Source organism: Ochotona princeps, chromosome 8 (genome assembly GCF_030435755.1).
Source record: "Ochotona princeps isolate mOchPri1 chromosome 8, mOchPri1.hap1, whole genome shotgun sequence".
Classification (NCBI taxonomy): Eukaryota; Metazoa; Chordata; class Mammalia; order Lagomorpha; family Ochotonidae; genus Ochotona; species Ochotona princeps.
In genome coordinates, this window is record NC_080839.1 from 50,041,931 (window position 1) to 50,054,738 (window position 12,808).

Consider the following 12,808-nt stretch of genomic DNA (forward strand, 5'->3'; position numbering starts at 1 on the left):
AACAAGTGACTCGCTGGAGAGTGAACAGCAAGCCTGCTTCAAGCCACCTCACATTGCAGGCAAAACCACCTTCCCTGACTCACTATGGGTTATCAGCCAGGGCCAGATCTGGGCTGAGTGTTCCCTTGAAGATTATCTAGTTACAAGTGATTTCTGGAGATTCTCTTTAGAGAGATATTTCCCAAGATCGTGGCCTTGTGGCTTTCAGGGCGTTAATCGTTTGTGTGTTTGGCTTTGCTGTCTTATTCTGCCTGGTTTGCCTTCACTGATTCCACAAGGAGTCTTCAAAAAGCTCACAGAAAATGTATATTATGTAAAAAAAATGTGTATTATGAAGAAACTGTGTTTAGATTCAGGAAACCTTTTTTTTTTCTTTTTGGCACCGAAACAAATTTATCCTTTAATTCCACTTTTCCATAAACTTTTTGATGCACTTTTGCACAGTTCTTCTTCTTCTTCTTTTAAGATTTTTCTTTTTATTGGAAAGGCAGATTTACAGAGAGAAGGAGAGAGAGAAAAAGGACTTCCATCCACTGGTTCACTCCCCAAGTGGTCACAATAGCCAGAGCTGAGTTGATCTGAAGCCAGGAGCCAGGAACTTCTTCCAGGTCTCCCATATGGGTGCAGGGTCCCAAGGCCTTGGGGCAGCCTCTATTGCTTTCCCAGGCCACAAGCAGGGAGCTGGATGGGAAGAGGAGCAGCCAGGATTGGAACAAGCACTGATATGGAATCCCAGAGAATACAAGGCGAGGACTTTAGCCACTAGGTTACCACGCTGGGTCCTTCATGTCCTTCTTTGAGTGAGCGTGGTCATCCTGTGGTTCCCAAGCTGAGTTGACAAATAGTCGACACGTCTGGAAAAAAAATGGAATTAAGTATCCATTCATGTGTTCCAAAAAGCATCCTCAAATTCAGTGGCTTAAACTCTAAACACATCATTTATTGTCTCTACAGTTTCTAGGGGTCAGCAGGGGTTGGAAGTGGCTTGGGTGGGAGGGGCTCTCTCTTGAGACCATCATCAGAGGTCACCTGGAGAAGCCATTTCCCAGGGGCCTTCTCTCAGCTGGCATAGCTCTGTTCAGCAGGACTGCATGACAGGAGACCCAGCAGAAGACCCTGAGAATCTCCCACTGGGGGCCAAGAAGCAGCAGCCATGCTGGCTGGATATAAACCAGGATGCTGGGGGTCTCATAGCCAGGGGGGAGAGTCCGAGGTGCAGGGTGCCAGTGGTGGTAATTGCCAAGGAAGGGTCAGAAGGCAGGCAGACGTGGGGCCACAAGATTTGATAACAAGACAGGAGCCTTAATGTCCTCAGGAGGCCAGAATCCAGGTTGCAGGCTATTCGGAGCTTGTGTCAGGGTCACGGTCAGAGTCTAGAACTGTCCGGGTTAGAAGCAGCCCACGCTGGGTCTGAGCTCCCAGTGAGAAATCACACGGTATGTGGCAGAAGACAAACCTCATGGAGTCACAATTCACCTCTTTCAGTATATTCAGTATTTATTTTTATTGGAAAAGTAGATATACAGAGAAAAGCAGAGACAGAAAAATCTTCCATCCACTGGTTCACTCCCCCAAATGTCTGCAACAGACAGAGCTAAGCTGATCAGAAGTTGGGAGCCAGGAGCTTCTTCCGGGTTTGCCACGTGGGTGCAGGGGCCCACGGACTTGGGATATCACCCACTACTTTCCTAGGCCATAAGCAGAGAGCTGGATTGGAAGCCAAGCATCCAGGACTTGAACTGAAGCCCATATGGGATGCTGGCACTGGAAGGGGGAGGATTAACCTGTTGAGTCTCTGCGCCAGCCTCATATTACTTAAGATTTAAAATTTTTTCTTGAGATGTCTTAAGTTTTTATTTATCCTTTTTTTTTTAAGATTTATTGATTTTTATTGGAAAGGCAGGTTTACAGAGAAGGAAAGACAGAGAGAAAGATCTTCCATCCACTGGTTCATTCCCAAGCAGCTGCAACAGTCAGAGCTGAGCTGACCCGAAGCCAGGTGCCTGGATCCCCTCCTGGGTTGCCCCCATGGGTGCAGGCTCCCAAGGCTTTAGGCTGTTCTCAACTGCTTTCCCAGGCCACAAGCAGGGAGCTGGATGGGAAGTGGAGCTGCCAGGATTAGAACAGGCGCCCATATGGGATCCCAGTGCTTGCAAGGCTTTAGCCATTAGGCTACCGCACTGGGCCCAAGATGTGGATATCTTAATAGCTATACCATTTGTCCACTCCACATTTCACTTTAATAGCCACTCTCCTTTCTTCTTTAGCTACACCATTACCTAGACGCTCTGGGCTAATTCTGAGTTTTGCCAGCCATGGGTTAGAAAATTAGCCAGTGGGGGCCAGTCCTGTGGGATGGTGGGTTAAGCCACTGCTCACAGTATCTGCATCCCATATGGGTGCCGGTTTGAGTCCCAGCAGCTCCATTTCGATCCAGCTCCCTGCTAACATACCTGGAAAAGCAGTGGAAAATGGTGTAAGTCCTTGGGTCCCTGCATCCATGTGGGAAACTCAGAAAAACTTCCTGGTTCCTGGCTTCGGCCTCACCCAGCCACAGCTGTTGTGTCCACTTGGGGAATGAGCCAGCAGACGAACCTCTATGTCTCCCTCTCTCTGTAACTCTGCCTTTCAAGTAAATAACATCTCCCCAAAGAAAAAAATCCAGCTACTCTAGTCTTAACTCATCTGTGCACTCCTCCCAGCAACAGAAGCATCTTTAAGACATTTGAATCAAAGATCACTTTGGCTTTGCTTGAAACATTGGATCCTGGGCCTGGCGCAATAGCCTAGTGGCTAAAGTCCTCGCCTCTCATGCACTGGGATCCCATATGGGCACTGGTTCTTTTTTTTTTTATACTCTTCATTTCAACACTTTTTTTTTAAAAGATTTATTTATTTTATTACAAAGTCAGATATACAGAGAGGAGGAGAGACAGAGAGGAAGATCTTCCGTCCGATGATTCACTCCCCAAGTGACCACAACGGCCAGTGCGCGCCGATCCGAAGCTGGGAACCAGGAACCTCTTCCAGGTCTCCCACGCGGGTGCAGGGTCCCGATGCATTGGGCCGTCCTCAACTGCTTTCCCAGGCCACAAGCAGGGAGCTGGATGGGAAGCGGGGCTGCCAGGATTAGAACCAGTGCCCATGGGCCAGTGCCCAGTGCCCATGGGCGTAGCCTAGCGGCTAAAGTCCTCACTTTGAATGCCCCAGGATCCCATATCGGTGCCAGTTCTAATCGTGGCAGCTCTGCTTCCCATCCAGCTCCCTGCTTGTGGCCTGGGAAAGCAGTCAAGGATGGCCCAAAGCCTTGGGACCCTGCACCCATGTGGGAGACCTGGAGGAGGTTCCTGGCTCCTGGCTTCAGACCTGTGCAGCAATGGCTGCTGCAGTCACTTGGGGAGTGAATCATCAGACAGAAGATCTTCCTCTCTATCTCTCTATCTCTCCTCCTCTCTGTTTATCTGATTTTCCAATTTAAAAAACTTAAAAACCTAAAAGAAAAAAAAACGTGGGGGGAGGGGGGGACATTGGATCTTTGTAGCATTCTCTTGCTGTCTGCCCAGGTGTTTTAGAGTCTCTGGCCTATTTCCTGTTATTAAAAAATGTTTATTTGTTTTCATCTATTCAAAAGGCTAAGCAACAGAGAGAGACAGAGAGGGAGACAGAGAGAGAGAGATCTTCCATCCAACAGTTCACTCCCCAGAAATGCATGCAACAGCCAGGGCTTGGAACTGCAGACCCATCTCCTGTACGGATGGTGGTGATGGTGGTGGGATGCTGAGTACTGGAGCCATCCTCTGCTGCCTTGCAGGTCAGAAGCGAAGCAGCTGGGCCTGCTTCCAACCCTCCAATGTGGGATGCAGGTGTTCTAAGTGGTGGCTTAACCTGAAGCCCTGCAACACCTGCCTCATGTTATTCTAACTCCCATCAAGCTTTGGGCATCTCAGCGTCTGTCCAATGGGACAGAGAGGGGACAACTGGCCTCTTACCCTAGAGGCACACCCTGACTTGTGATACCAGAGGAAAGCACACCAAAGGGAAACGGGTCCTGCAGTGACATCAGGCACAGTAAGACCCCTCTACCTGTTGAGGCACACAAGGACTCCTCTGCCTTTCCCTTCTCCTGTACCCCTCCACCAGGTTCTGGGAAGACCACGTTGCTGGATGCCATGTCCGGGAGGCTGCGGCGCAAGGGGACCCTCCTGGGGGAAGTGTGCGTGAATGGGAAGGTTTTGCGTCGCGACCAGTTCCAAGACTGCTTCTCCTACGTGCAGCAGGTGCGAGCGCCTGTTGCAGCCCCGGCCAGTTCCGGCACCTGCGCCTCGCCCCGCTCCCTGCCGGTTCCTGGCCCTCGGGCTCAGCCTGGGTCCCCTGCCTTCCCTTCCACAGAGCGACACGCTGCTAAGCAACCTCACCGTGCGGGAGACGCTGCACTACACCGCGCTGCTGGCTGTGAGACGCCGCTCCCAAGACACCGTGCATAAGAAGGTGGGTGCGCACTGTTGCCTTGCTCTGCCTCTCCTCCGGCCCTTTGCTCCTACGCCACCCCGTGTGGCCGCTGTCAGCCCCGTGAGGCACAGTGAGTTCTGGAAGTGGGGCCAGACTGAGATGTGTTTAAGGGCAAAACAGCGGATTTAAGACTCATCCTCTGAACGAATAGGATGTAGACTTACTAGGATTTTTTTTAAGATTTATTTATTTTTATTGCAAAGTCAGATATATATATATAGAGAGAGAGGAGGAGAGACAGAGAGAAAGATCATCCGTCTGCTGATTCACTCCCCAACTGACCGCAACGGCAAGAGCTCTTCTGGGTCTCCCACGCGAGTGCAGTATCCAAAGGTTCTAATCTTGGCAGCCCTTATGGGATCCTGGCGCGCTCAAAGCCAGGAATGTTTAAAGATATTGATTACAGGTTTGAAATGATCAACAACGAATTTCACCTGTTTCCTCAAATAACCTCAACAGACAGGGCTGGATTAGGTTGAAGACAGGAGCCAGGAGCTTCTTCCAGGTTTCCCCTGTAGGTGCACAGGCCCAAGCACTCAGGCCACCATCATCTTTTCCCAGGTGCATTTGCAGAGAGCTAGAGCAGAAGCAGGGCAGCTGGAATGTCAGTGGGCACCTCTATGGCACGGCAGCCTTGCAGGTGGCTGGCCCTGCCCACGGGTTTTTTTTTTTCTCTACTTGCTTTGTGGTATCTAAAAAAGCCAAAATGGATTCAGTGAATGAAGGAAGAAACCACTCATTTGTCCACTCTGTCTAGGTCCTAATATGTCCTTAAATGTACCCAGTTGGGATGTAGCTGCAGTTATTTCCCAGGACCTGATAGTATTCTGCTTGCGAGTGCCCAGGAGTCCTGGCTGTAACTTTGAATGTAGCGGGGCCCGAGCCAAGAGCCTGGCTTCTAGAAGGGCCTTGACACTGAGTGGTGCCCTACATGGTTTCTTTCCAGGAGGTTACCTTACAACATTTGGCAGGTGACACCAGGTTCTTTTTGTTTCGCCAGGTTGTACTCTGAGCCCTCCTATCTGGCTGGCACTAGGCAGGGCTTGTTGGCATCACAGTATCTCCTTTCACCCTGATATCAGCTCTGGGTGGGAGGCCCCTCCTGCTATCTTGCAAAAATAAGACACTGACACCCAAGAGGTTAAGATCGGACATCTGGGAATGGCACCATGCTGGCACACCCCTTGTCTTGACTGCCGTCTGGGCAGGCAGAGACCAGAGGTCAGTCACTGGGGAGGCTCTGTGTGCATAAGTGTGTTCTTGTGGCATGGCGGCCATGACAGTGGATAGCCAGTGAAGGAAGAATCAGACCACATAGCCCCTCTTCAGACTCGCTCTCTCTGTGTCTACAGCATCTCTTTCTCTAAAATGGGCAGAAAAACCTCACTGGTCTTTGGGTGGGCAAAATGAAGTTGTGGACTATTTAATCCCCGGCCTTGTGTACAGAATTCAAGAAAGCCATTTGCTGAAGTATCTTGGAAACTCCCGGCACCTTGACACCAATGACAGCTACATCACACTTCCCAGGCGCAGGCAGCCACTGGATGTCCTGTGCGGCTGACAGCTCCTGCTGGCAGGTCCCTTCTGAGCAGACCCGGTCTGGAGGAAGTGGTTTAGTGAGAAGGAAGTGCTGAGGGTAATAGAGGAGACCCCAGGCAGATCTGCTTCTGTATTCCAAGGAAAACAAAGCCTAGCTGCTGTGGGCAGGTTGATTCTGCAGAGGGTTGGCTAAGCCACATGCCTCGCACGCCCACGGCGCCAAGTGCAGACAGTCCTGCCCTCAGCTCCACTGATGGTGAGTCCTTGGGCAAGTTATGGAAGTCTGTGAGAATCCGCTGTCTCTCTTCCAGTAACTGACAGTCAGCAAGAGCATCTCTTCCAGGGCTCATGTGATGGCAACATCCAGGGCAGTGTCAGGCTCCGTGAAAGCACAGGGCATGAAGATTGAACTTGATACTCCTCGGGGCTCCTTCCAAGGCTCTGTGAATCCCACTTCCCATACCGTTTGCCCACGTAGAGAGACTTCCAGGCATAAAATCCTGGGAAGAGTCACTGAAGCTTTCCTGCATGCATGCTAAGGCTTTGGAGTCAAGGAGGATGCTCGGTGATCTACCCCGTGGCTTAGTGCATCAGCCTGGTCCTGATGAGCAAAGCTCCATTCTACCGTCCTTCCACTCCCAGGTTAAAAGGAGACTCACTGCTCACCTCCACTTTTTTTTCCCCCCAAATCAGCCCACACTAGCTTGTTCTCTTCTTTCTTCGTGTATTTTCAGTTGTGTCCCTTTTTTTGGTCAAGGTTTCATCAATGCGCTTGATCCTACTCCCTGTCTTTGGAATTTTATTCCACATATTATCCTCTTCCTCCATTGTAGTTTGTCATTGTTTAGCACAATGTTTTTCTTTCTTTTCTCATGATACAGTAACCTGGTCTCCACAGGGATGGATGAGAACGACCTGCATCACCATGCTTGAATTCTCCCTCTCTGTCTCATCTTCACGAGGGTTTAAAGCAGACATGGGACAGATTTAGAAATGGAGAATTTTGAATGGGGTAGTGGTGAAGGGATACATAGAGGAAAGAAAGTGAAATTTCTTGATTAAAAAGTCAGTAAAAAAGATTTTTTTTTTTTAGCTGTGATTGTTATGAGAAAACACAGAAAGGAGAAAGAACAGGTCTTCAGGCAGGTGCAGGCAGAGGGAGAACTGAAGAAAGGTAGTTTTCCGAAGTGTCGTTCTGGGTTACACAGCGGGCCCCATTTAAAATTCTCTCAAAGATCCAAATCAAGTTTGGAAGTATTTCAATGACTTTTGGCTGTTCACTTACAAACATTTTGCTGTAAAATCCACACTGAGATTGCACTACATGAGACTGTAGACTTTGGGGGTTACACAGCAGGGAAATGGATATAGTTGAACCCAAATTGCTTTCATTAAAAATATTTAGTAAAGTTTTAAAACTCATGAAAATAAGCTCTATTTAAATGACGCCTTTGGAGGATTTTTCTATCTGGGCCAGACTGATGGTGGCATCAGAAACTAGGAGTTCCGTGAGATATTCATTGTTTTCTAGTGCATTTTCCTGAAGCAAGGATAAACAGTTTATAACAGTTAAAAACAATTTTGAACATTTAGGTATTTCTTTGAATGAAGGGGAACAGAAAGAGAGAGAATAATTACCTCCTCTAGGTCACTGCTGAAATGTATACAACAGCCAGGGCAAGGCCGGGCTGAAACTAGGAACCAGTAATGCACCCGAGTGTCCCACGTGGGTGGCAGGAACCCAAGAACTTGAGCTATCTGCTACTGCCTCCCAGGGTGCATCAGCAGAAAGCTAGGTCCGAAACAGAGTAAGCAGTGATTGCACTAGTCACTCCAAAATGAAAGGTGAGCACCCCAACTGGTAGCTTAACTCACTACATCAAAAGGTCCTCCAAGCGGTTTAGTTTAAAATTATTTATTTTAAAAGTAGATAACAGCCTGGCACGGTAGGCTAGTGGCTGAAGTCCTTGCCTTGGATGCACCAGGATTCCATATGGGTGCCAGTTTGTATCCTGGCTGTTCCACTTCCCTTCCAGTTCCCTGTTTGTGGCCTGAGAAAGCAGTAGAGGATGCCCCAAAGCCTTGGGACCCTTCAGCCATGTGGGAGACCCAGAAGAAGCTCCTGGCTTCAGATTGGCTCAGTTCTGGCCATTTTGGCCACTTGGGGAGTGAATCAGAAAATTTTCCTCTCTCTTTCCCTCTTTCTGTAAATATGCCTTTCCAATACAAATAAATAAAGTCTTTTTTAAAAAAAAAGTAGAGAACTGAGTGTGGCAGGGAGGGAAGAGAGAGAAAGGGAGGGAACTAAAAAGGAAGATTTCCCAAGTACTGGCTAACTCCCATATGCCTATAATTGCTGAAGCTGGGCCAGGTAAAAGCTGCAAGTCTGGAACTTGCTCCAGATCTCCTAAGTGGGTATACCAGGGTCTCAACTACTTGACCATCACGTACTGCTTCCTAGGGTACACTCTGGCGGGCAGCTGGCATCAGGTGGAGTGCCAGGACCCAGTCCCAGGTGCTCTGATAAGAGTTACAGGCCTCCCAAGTGGTATCTTATTTGCTGCCATAAGACCTTCTCCCAGTATTAGTTTTCACTTCTCTACAAATTTTTAAAAAGTATCATGTATTGAAATCTGACACATGTGCTATGCTGTGTGATTCCTTTTTTTTTTTTAAAGATTTATTCATTTTATTACAGCCAGATATACACAGAGGAGGAGAGACAGAGAGGAAGATCTTCTGTCCAATGATTCACTCCCCAAGTGAGCCGCAATGGGCCGATGCGCGCCGATCCGAAGCCGGGAACCAGGAACCTCTTCCGGGTCTCCCACGCAGGGTCCCAATGCATTGGGCCGTCCTTGACTGCTTTCCCAGGCCACAAGCAGGGAGCTGGATGGGAAGTGGAGCTGCCGGGATTAGAACCGGGGCCCATATGGGATCCTGGGGCGTTCAGGGCGAGGACTTTAGCCGCTAGGCCACGCTGCCGGGCCCTATGCTGTGATTCTTAAACCAACTTGGATTTTGTTCTACCTGGCTTGATTGCCCCCAGGGAGCAAAGAATCTGAAAGTAGCCCGTGCACCCAGAGAGATGTGTCGCCCCCGCCATGAGCTGCAACTGCAGCCACAGTAATGACCATTTTGCATTTGGTGTCTCCTGCAGGTGGAGGAAGTCATGGCAGAACTGAGTCTGAGCCACGTGGCTGACCAACTGATTGGCAACTACGGCTTTGGGGGCATTTCCAGTGGTGAGCGGCGCCGGGTCTCCATAGCAACCCAGCTGATCCAGGATCCCAGTAAGTGAGACCCAGCACAGCAGCCAGCTGCTTCTACTGTCATCTTCAGATATTTCATTCCTTTTTTTTACAGTCCTCAGTAGGAGAGGAGTCTCTGTAGAACTGGACTTCTGGGGACTTGGTGTTTTGGGGACTACCCTGTAATTCATTTCTTGGTACAACTCCATCATCCACACACAGTTCCCAACCTCTGACTGTTCCAACTGAAAATGCTCCAATTTGTTTTGGGGGGGAGTGATGTGCATTCGATGGAAGCTATACTTGGAACTGTGAAGTGTGATCTCCCAGTGATGTGTGGAAGAGTCTTTCTCTCTTTCCCTCTCTCTCTTTCTCCCTCTCTCTCGCGGCAGCAGCAGGCACATCTCCTAGTCAAGTCCCACTGTCCTGCAGGGAAACACACAATGTTCTGCATGCTGTGTTGCAAAGCTGTCATATTCGGTAGTTTAAGTGGATTCATTGCATTTTCAGCTTACGCTGTGCTTGACTTCCCGTGAGTTAACCTGGATGCTACTCCATTGTAAGCCAAGGAGCACTCTTCCAAACAGCTCCTGGCAGTACTGTGTTGTGGGTTTGTGTTCCCTGAGGGTCTTTTGTGAGCCATTTCAGGCTCTAACTCCTGGCTGCAGGATGTGAGTCAGTGCCCAGGCAGGTACCTCTAGTCACACAGCATTTGAATAAGCAGTGGGAGATTGAATTGTCAGCACAGAGCCTGGGCTGGGTAGTGGCTGAGGAGTCCTTTCTTTGCTGCCAGAGGTCATGCTGTTCGATGAGCCGACCACAGGCCTGGACTGCATGACTGCAAACCAGATTGTCATCCTCTTGGCCGAGCTGGCTCGCAGGGACCGCATTGTGATCCTGACCATCCACCAGCCCCGCTCAGAGCTCTTCCGGGTGAGGGGTACCTTTTGTTCTGCTCAGCTCCTCAGGGTGGGTGGAGGCTGTGTTGAGCTGGGAATTGTAGTTGCAGGGCACAAGGATCTAGAGCCATTGAAGATGGTATCCTATTGCGCGATCCAAGCATCAACCGTAAGGGCCTTCAATAGGTCATAGAAAATGTGCAGCACAAGACCACATGTGGGTATCAAACATTTTTCACACCAAATACATTTTTTCTTTCTATTTTTTCATGAATTTCTTTAAGTACCCTTACACTTTCTTGCCTAAAAGTTTAAGTATTTATTTTTATTCAAAAGGCAAAGAAACAGAGAGATATCTTTCACTCCTTGCTTCATGCCCCAAATGCCTACAATGGCAGGAAATGGGCCAGGCAGAAGCCAGCAGTCAGGAAGTTTGCCAAACTAGGTTTGCCAAGCGTGTGGCAGGGGCCCAGGTACTTGAACCATCACCTGGTACATTCCAGGAAGCTGAATTGGAAGCCGAGGCAGGGCTCCTGGACACCTGGACATGGATCCAGGCAATGCTAGCCACAGCTCAAGTCAGCTGTGCCACAATGCCTACTCCTTTCAGATTGTCTATACACTCCTGCATTTATTCCACACAAGAGTACAGGTGCAGGACAGAGCTAATCAAAGGGCTGATGGCTAGAAAATGTGGATTTCCCAGAAGGGTGTGGCGGCCTGACCCCTCACTAACCACACCCTGTTGTCCAAGTAGCTCTTTGACAAAATCGCCATCCTGACCTACGGGGAGCTGGTGTTCTGCGGCACACCCACAGAGATGCTGGATTTCTTTGAGGGCTGTGGTTACCCCTGTCCGGAACATTCAAACCCCTTTGACTTCTACAGTAAGTTGTCCGTGCGCAGCCTCTTGCATGCGTGCGGCTTGCACTTTCACAGCTCAGGTTTCTTCCTGGGTGACATTAAATATGGTGGGTTTTATTTCTGTTTTGGTGGTTTTCCTTTTGAAGGAACTCGTTTGGCTTGGTCCATTGGCTTGTTGGAGAGAACTTCTCAGGATGAGATGGGGGTGGGGTGGGGAAGGGTTTGACCCAAATGAACAAATGTGTATGTTCCTTCTTTGTCAAAGAAAACTGTTGGACTCTCCCAGACAGTTGCCCCTCATGAACCCATCAGATAGCCTTAAAATAGTCTCGGTTTACGTTAGCAACTGGTTTTATTGTGATGGCAGGAGTTTTTATGGCTATTATTTCTGAATCAATGATGACACATTAGCTATTGTATGTGTCTTAGAATTACAAAACATGTGAGTTGTATCTCTTGGGACACAATTTTAGTGGACTTGACATCAGTGGATACTCAAAGTAAGGAACGGGAACTAGAGACCTACAGAAGAGTCCAGATGATTGGGGAAGCCTACAGGAAATCGGCAATTTGTCATGAAACTTTGGAGAATATCGAAAGACTGAAACACCTGAAAACGTTACCCATGATCCCTTTCAAAATCAAAGATCCTCCTGGAACTCTGTTGAAACTGGGTGTTCTTCTGAGGTAGGAATCTTCATGAATGGCTAGAAGGCCCATTTGGGGGGGGGGGTTCTTGGATATTCACCCATATCAAAAGAAAAGGAATTAAAAGAGGGCTATTTGGTTTTCAGGAGAGTGATGACAAATTTACTGAGAAATAAGCAGGGAGTAAGTATGCGTCTGCTCCAGAACCTCATCATGGGGCTGTTCGTCATTTTCTTCCTTCTGCGGGTCCAGGACGAGGTGCTCACAGGTGCGATCCAGGACCGCGTGGGCCTCCTGTACCAGTTTGTGGGTGCCATGCCCTACACAGGCATGCTCAACGCCCTGAACTTGTGTAAGTGTCCGCCTGCAGGGGAGACCACTCCTCCTCACAACACAGCTCCCAACTCCAGCTTTCACTGACAGAAGCTCACTCAGGGAAACCAGAGGTGATAAGGAGTTGGTGGAAGAGTTAGGGAAGAGTCCTTTGAAAGAGGTCATTTCCCAGGGGACAGAATGGCCCACTTGAACTCCTTTGCTTCCATTTGAAGCCTATTTTAGGACAGAGAGTACCTGATTTCTACACTCAGAGGGAAACCAGAAGCAAGATCTAGTTGCCTGGGGGAATAGCAATTTGTTCAGGAAAATAGATGTTAGAGGGATTTCCAAAATGCACCCCAAAGTAAAAGAGAAGAAGCATGCTTCTGCAAAGGTGGGGGTGGGTCCCCAGAGCAGCCCGAGAGGCATTGGGCTGTCTCCACGTCGGGCTGCTGCCGGGGCTGGGAGCCTGAGACATAAGAGACCTAAGGCACCTCAGGTCACTCATTCATACCCCTATGGCATGTGCTTTCCTTGCATTGGGGATGACTCTGCGTTGAAAGAGATGAAAATGCATGGCATGTTTTGCAGATGTATGGCAACTCAAGAAGAATGTGGGTTTCTGGGGGTGAGGGTGGGGGCACTTATTAATCTAGGGATGGCAGGTTCCTTTCTGCCATGACTAAGGGGGCTGCCAGCTGGTCTTCACCATTTAGCCCTGAAAAACAGGAAGTTTGGCTTTGGCTAGCTTTTCCTCCTTCCCTCCACTGTGTGGTCCCTGAG

The 12,808-nt window shown here is 49.0% G+C and overlaps 1 protein-coding gene across 1 annotated transcript in view; it reads left to right on the forward strand.

Annotated features, from left to right (window-relative positions):
* ABCG5 (ATP binding cassette subfamily G member 5) overlaps window positions 1-12,808 on the forward strand; it is a 29,527-nt gene that overhangs the window by 2,152 nt on the left and 14,567 nt on the right. The window contains exons 3-9 of the mRNA XM_004582905.4: window positions 4,141-4,277; window positions 4,390-4,488; window positions 9,209-9,341; window positions 10,093-10,232; window positions 10,956-11,085; window positions 11,536-11,749; window positions 11,857-12,062. Of these exons, the coding sequence (XP_004582962.4) occupies window positions 4,141-4,277; window positions 4,390-4,488; window positions 9,209-9,341; window positions 10,093-10,232; window positions 10,956-11,085; window positions 11,536-11,749; window positions 11,857-12,062 (1,059 nt within the window). The remainder of the gene's footprint in view (window positions 1-4,140; window positions 4,278-4,389; window positions 4,489-9,208; window positions 9,342-10,092; window positions 10,233-10,955; window positions 11,086-11,535; window positions 11,750-11,856; window positions 12,063-12,808) is intronic.